Here is a 6788-nt window from a genome sequence, read left to right on the forward strand (position 1 = left end):
GCCTACAAGCGCCGCAGAGAGCTGACTCAGCAAGGTGACACAACAGAAAAAGGAAACAAGCAAAAACACAGAAGAGTGCGCAGTGAATGGACACAGAGAGCAGACGGCAAGCAAGCCACAAGGGAGGGGGGATAAAAAAATGCAAATAAAGTAAAAAAAATGCTGGGAAGCAGACATGGCTCAAGCAATTGGGCTCCCATCTACCATATAGGAGGTCCAGGGTTTGATGCCCAGGGCCTCCTGGTGAAGGCAAGCTGGCCCACACAGAGTGCCGGCCCACGCAGGAGTGCTGGCTTGTGCAGAGTACTGCCCCGCACAGGAGTGCTGCTCCGTGCAGGGGTGCTGGCCCACATGGAGAGCTGGAGGAGCAAGATGACACAACAAAAAGAGACACAAAGAAGAGATAATAAGAAATGCAGCAGACCAGGGAGCTGAGGTGGCACAACAGAATGATTACCTCTCTCCCACTCCAGACGGTCCCAAGATCAGTTCCCAGAGGTGCCTCATGAGAATACAAGCAAACGCAGAAGAACATACAGCAAATGGACAGAAAGAGCAGACAATGGAGGGAGGGGGAGAAATAAATAAATCTTAAAAAAATAAGTAAATGCCCCTGAAAATCAAAGTACTCTGATACCATCTTCTCCTGTGTTTCCCTGTAGTTCTTATCCATTTACACACATAATTTTTATATATTGTTTAAGTGGCTTCAATCCAACAAGTCAATATAGAACAATTTACTTAGCATCCCCCATTTGTTGGGAAAGTAGATTATATCCATGTTTTCAAATTTATTAATAATTTTGCAATTAATGTTTTTGTGTTTATTCTTTTCTTTCTCCTTTTCAGAACATATTTTTTCAGGAAAAATTCCCAGGAGTACATTAAAGAAGAAAAACATATAGACATCATTTTTTTTCTTAATACAAATTTTCAATTTACTTTCCAAAATAAATGTACCAAAATTTTTCTTTCATTTTGAATGCACTGAATATTTCTATTTGGTTTTCTAAATTGTGAATTTTCTTAACAAATTTTTATATATTTTTTATATTTAAATTTTTTATTTTATTTAGCAAAGATAAATTCCAGTCTAGTTCTTCTCTGAATTTTATGAATTCTGAGTTAGGGTATGTAAATTAGGGTCAGTTAGTCTCTACCTGGATGTATTTACGTTGGTCTAAAGCCAGGAGAAAACTTACTAAAAGGCTCCATAAATATGCATGAATGCAGCACATATAATCAACAATTGTTAAGATTTGGGTTTAAGTTTTTCTTAACCCCTACATTCCATGTCAAACATGTCAGAACAGCTACCATGTCCCTAGAATGTACCAAGCTCTTTCCTTCCTGCTCACTCAATACCAGGCATTGCAGAGGGTGCTGGGATATAAAGAGGAATACGAAGGCCCTGTTCTCATTGTAACATTATGGAATAGGTATAACTGCTCCCATTTTACATTTTAGGAACCTGAGGCTCCTAAGGTTCAGCATCTTGATTACGATCATAGTTTGGAGAAGCTAGAATTCAAATTCAGGTCTTATTCCAAAGCCTACCTCTATTACGCTATACATTATACTTCATACTATCAACAGTTAATATTTAATGGAACTCTTTTCATAAAGTAATATTCTTCTGTAATTTGTTTTTTCACTTTAGATTTCCAAATGCTGGGTTTTCAGAGAAGTGGCACAATATAGAGACCAAAAACCACACAAAGCAAAACAAAACTCATAAAACCTCTTCCTTCTATGATGTAATAAATGAATCGAGACACTTTAACAACCAATATTATCAAAGCATGCAAAGTAACAAGGAATATTTTTATACAAACAAAAATTGTAAACCCAGGAACAAGCTTTGATTACCTGATGTACAAAAAAGAGGCTTACTAAAAAAATGAACATACCTTCCAAAGCTCACTGGGTAACCAAAAGTTAGAATCTTATCCCTAAGCAGTTTGTTTCCTAGATATGATTCTCACTACAAACAGAATATCCTTCCAGTTCTAGACAATGTTCTGTAGAGGACAGAAACAATTATAATTTAAGGAGGCAAAGAATCAACAATTGCATTGGTTTTCTGTTTAAACAAAACAAAACAGAAGGAAAAGAAAGGAAAGGGGGAAAAAAGTTCTGGCTCAGAAAACTTTAGGGAAACGCTAAAACTTAAAAAAATATTTTTTTTTCTATTCCACTTCAAACATTCTCCTTTCAGCAAAACAAAAAAAAAATTAAGTGAATTCTAAAATTACCTTAATTCTAAAATCTAAACTCTTTTCTTTTTTTTACGTAACATAACTATCACTCTCTTTTAATCTAGAAAAAATAATAAATACTATGTTAAGGCATAAAAATGCTACAAATCAGCATAATAACTTCAAGATATAAAATAGAACGGTTTCACAAGTAGAATATAATAGTCCCTGTACTAATTTAATTTTTCCTATCACTATTCTCAATACTTATATCAGGATTAATTCCTAAATGTTGGCAAGGTGAACCAGAAACTTATTCCTCCTTTATAACTGTAATACATCTTAAAATGAAGAGGAACCATTTAAAACAAATGAATGTTTCTACAAAGAGATTTTTAAGACACTAGTTAACACCTTGGTTCTCTGGGGAAAGAAAAAAAAAGCTTGTCAACCCAGGTAAATACAAACATATAGCTTACTTGTAAGGAAAAGGAAAATAATAATAAAAACTAAAACTAGTTTCATGTACTCATATATAGAATATAGAATAAAGTTAATAATGCCTCAGTTAAAACATAAACCGTCTTTGATGGCTTCAAATGATCTGAACTTAAAATATTTACTCAATACCTAGCACAGGCTAGATACCGGATACCGGGCTGGGCACTGGGGATAACAGATCGGAAACGGTCCTTGTCCCGTTGAAGTTCATAGGGTAATGGAAATATCCTGCAAAACTATCTTCTTTTGTTTGATTCCATGGTCCCCAAGCAACTTTTGAAATATAAATTCAATCTCCCAAAAGCTTAATACTCATAATACAGAACATTGCAGAAATTCGCTTTCTGGTAATTGAATCAACACAGCCCTACTTAAATTAATAAACCACTATCCAGGTTTGCAGATCAGTCTGTCCTGAGTTTGGTTAGCTTGAGTGAATCCCCAAAGCCTGGTCAATTCTGATTAGTCAAGTTTAGATGTAATTTCGGAACCCTCAGGGCTGAGACTCAAATACAGGAGTGGCATCTGCCCACCAAAGATCCATATCGCCAAGTCTCTGTGCAGTTTATCCTCAGACGGCCTGAGTTTACCTCATCATGCCCCTCAAACTGCAGTTAAAATTAACTCAAAAAAAAAAACTGTTAAGAATAAATGAAAACAGTAAATAACAGTGCTTCTCAAAGGTTAGTGTGCATGAGTACCACCTGCAGACATGTTAGAATGCAGCCTGGGATTCACAGCCCGGGGCAGAGCCTGAGAGTCTTCATTTCTGATCCACTCTCAGGGATGCCCACCCGCTGCCCGCAGACAACTCGGGAGTAGCAGGAGGGCGGCACCTGGCGCACCTGGCGCACCTGGCGGCACCTGGCGCACCTGGCGGCACCTGGCGCACCTGGCGGCACCTGGCGCCACCTGGCGGCGAGCAGCACGAAGGCCGCCCCGCCTCCTCCCTGGTCCCGCGCACTGGTCCGTGACTCGTCGAGCTCACCTCCTGCCCTTGTTCATCCCTGCATCCTCCGAGGTTCTAACCTAAGCGGAACGCCTTCCATATAATGGGCATTAGACATGTGCCAAGGGAACGAACGGCTCCAGCTTTTAATGTTGTGTACAGAATTGTTTCTTCCTCTGAATTAATCTTAGAGATTTTTGAAAATTGGAAAATCAGGAAAGCGCTCAGTCTGTTAAAAAGTAAACACTGTAATTGCAGCACAATCCAGCACTGTTCCTCAAGCTGTCCTAATCATTTTAAAAAAACAAAAACAAAAATCCAGTAATAAATTACCAGACCATCTATCTCCTAGCGATTTTCCATTTTTTATACATCAGAATTTAGTGTAAAGAAGAAATCATGCCGTTTTCTGGGGAAGGCCTACGATTAATCTAAACAAATTCCTCAGAAAGTACTTTATACTTCCAAAATAGCAGCACAAAAGTATAATTAACTTAGGGAGACTATCCTGAACAGCTTAATAATTCCGGATCCTCCAATTAACCGTATCAGGTAAGGGTAAGAGTGCTCGGATCTACAGGTGGACCCGGGCAGGTTTCACGTGCTTCCCCGCGGACTCTGTCGCCGCCGTGGCAGGCGACTCAAGCGCGGGCTTTCTTCCCGTAACCCGACTTCTGTTCCACGCTGAGAAAAATGGGAGCTTGACAGGACGTTCTGAGGGCTCAGGAAAGGAAACAAAGGTGGAGTGTTCTTTTCATTTCTGAGACGTTTACTTCTGCTTTGCGGCTTTTTTTTTTTTGCGGTGACTTTAGCGGTTATTTTTAGTAGGTAGCTAAGGCTCGGCTAGAAGCCCCACGGCTGAGAGAAAACGCCTCAGGCGTCCCGCGTCCCGCGGATAACGGGGCTCCAGGCCGCGAGCGCCTGCGTCCGGCCTCAGCCGCCCGCCCCCGCGCCTCCGCCCGCGGCCCCGGCCGCCCCTCGCCGGTGCTCTCGTCTGTACTGGAACTGCCGGGTGTGCTTTTCAGGGAGGCCGGCGGGCGGCGGCGGGCGGCGGCCCAGGCCCTCCTCCACCTCGCGGCGGAGGCAAGATGGCGGCCGGCGTTGGCGGGCTGGGGCCGGGCTGCGCGCGCCCCCGGGGGACGCCGCCCGCGGCTGGGGCCCGAGCCCGGCCTCGCCCGGGCCACCCGGCGGCGACCGGAGCCCGAGCAGCTGCCGGCGCGGCGCCTGCCGCTCCGAAAGCGCACGGCGCGGCGGCGGTCCCGCGACCCTGAACAGGGCCGCCATGACGAGCTTCCCCGCCGGCCCTTCAGCCGCAGCCCCGCGCCAGAGAAGCGGCTCTCTGCTCCGAGGGAGGGCGGAGGGGAGGAGGGGAGAAGGGGAGGGGAGCGGGGGAGGGGGAGGGGAGCGGGGGAGGGGAGGGAGAGGGAAGAACAGGAGGGCGGAGGAGGGGAAGGGGAGGGAGGGCTGGAGGGGGAGGGGAGGAAAGGAGGGACGAGGAGGGGAGGAAAGGAGGGACGAGGGAGGGGAGGAGGGGAGCAGAGAAGGGAGTGGGGGGGGAGGGGCGGGGCGGGGCCGCCCTGCGGCGCAGGCTCCCGCGCCTCCCCCGCGCCTCTCCCGGGCCCTCTCTCGGCGGCCGGGGCGCGGGGGCCGGCGAGCAGCGCCTCCCCGCCCGCTGGGCTCCCGGGGGCGGCGGCGCGGGCGGGCTCGGCCGGCGGCGCCTACCTGTGCGCTCCCTCTCCTCCGCCATCTTGTCGCGGAGCCGTCGCCCGGGAGCTGCCGGGCGGTACCCGGCGAGCCCGGCCCCGCGCGCCCCTCGCCCCTTCCCGCGCGCCCCCGAGCGCGCCGCCCGCGCCGCAGGCCGAGGCCCGAGCCGGAGTCTCGGCGCGGGGTCTTCTGGCCTAAGGGTCCCGCACCTCCGTGCGCAGGGCTCCGGGCCCGCCGAGCCGCCCCGCGAGCGCCCGCCATGCGGCGCCTCGGCCTCCGCGCGTGCCCCGGCGGGGCGGCCGGGCCCGAGAAGGCGAGCGCGCTGCCCGGGAGGCCCGCGCCGAGGGCGAGGCCCGCGCCCTGGGACGAGTGCGGGCCGGGGGCGCTGCGCTTCCTCGGACCAAAGAGCAGGTTCTGCCCGCAGCGAGAACGTGCCGACGTGCGCTCCACGCCGCGCAGGTTAAAATGCTCGCAGTTGCGAAATTGGACCTGACCGCCAGGAAATGTTGCTACGGAAAAGTGTTAAATTCTGCTTTTCTCAAATTTTGCAACCGTGTTCAAATTTTTAATGGCTTATTTTTGAGACTAAATCTAATTTGGGCTTCTCAACCTTTTTTGTTGCGCGGACCCCTTCCTAAATCCACACTGCACTGTGTATTTACTAAATACATCACACCTGCACCAACACGTCCCCTCAAGAATAATGTTTTTTTGCTTAATTTAAATTCAAGCTCACGGACCCCTGGTTAAGGACACCTGCTTTAGCGCAAATGTTGTACTAATTTAAATGACGCGATGTATGCAGCATCGATTTATAGACTAGTAAATGAATTGTAAGAAGCCTTGAAAACGCAAGCTATTTGTATTTAATGATTTTATTATCACAGATTTTTGTGCTCCTTTTATTGTCATGTTTTAAACCCTAAAGCGGCTGACAATATTCTTTACTAAAATGGTTTTTCTCTAAAAGGTACTCATGTGGTACTGTGATCAGCACTTAATATTAGATATAAATAATTCAATCACAAAATTTCATATTACAAGATAAATATTTAAATAAAGTAAGTACAATTATGGTGAATTTTTTTAACAAATCAATTATATTGATATATATTGTATGGTGAATTCTTTTTTTAATTCTTTTTATTTTTTTGTATGGTGAATTCTTAACATTCAAACATAAAAGAGTCATCATTAGCATTCATGGATGCTAAATTTCATAGTCATTATAGTCTAGTTACTGGTCTTTAGATTCCCTCTCTTCATATAGATCATGAAGGGCTTTGAAATAAATGCAGGAAACCGCATCTCTGGTCTCAGGTTTGCTGCTCACTCGCTGTGCCTTATTATATTCTATGCTGTTGGCAGTTTCCTGTTTCTGGAGTGCCTTTTCCCTCCCTCCCTGCCTCAGCAGTCACCCGGCCACGAGCCTGGCC

At 46.5% G+C, this 6788-nt stretch overlaps 1 protein-coding gene across 5 annotated transcripts in view; it reads right to left on the bottom strand.

Annotated features, from left to right (window-relative positions):
* The window catches only part of EFCAB2 (EF-hand calcium binding domain 2), a 213138-nt gene extending 207341 nt beyond the window's left edge, over nt 1-5797 (bottom strand). For 2 of the 5 annotated variants that reach the window (XM_058309399.2, XM_071207325.1), the window contains exon 1: nt 5371-5402. Coding sequence is in view for 2 of the 5 variants with exons in the window: in XM_023584718.3 (XP_023440486.1) it covers nt 5562-5613 (52 nt within the window). In the remaining 3 variants the exon portion in view is untranslated. The other 3 variants (XM_023584718.3, XM_058309398.1, XM_071207326.1) reach the window with 3 other exon arrangements.
* Between the last annotated feature and the right edge of the window lie 991 nt (nt 5798-6788).

This window comes from Dasypus novemcinctus, chromosome 13 (assembly GCF_030445035.2).
Source record: "Dasypus novemcinctus isolate mDasNov1 chromosome 13, mDasNov1.1.hap2, whole genome shotgun sequence".
In the NCBI taxonomy this organism is placed as follows: Eukaryota; Metazoa; Chordata; class Mammalia; order Cingulata; family Dasypodidae; genus Dasypus; species Dasypus novemcinctus.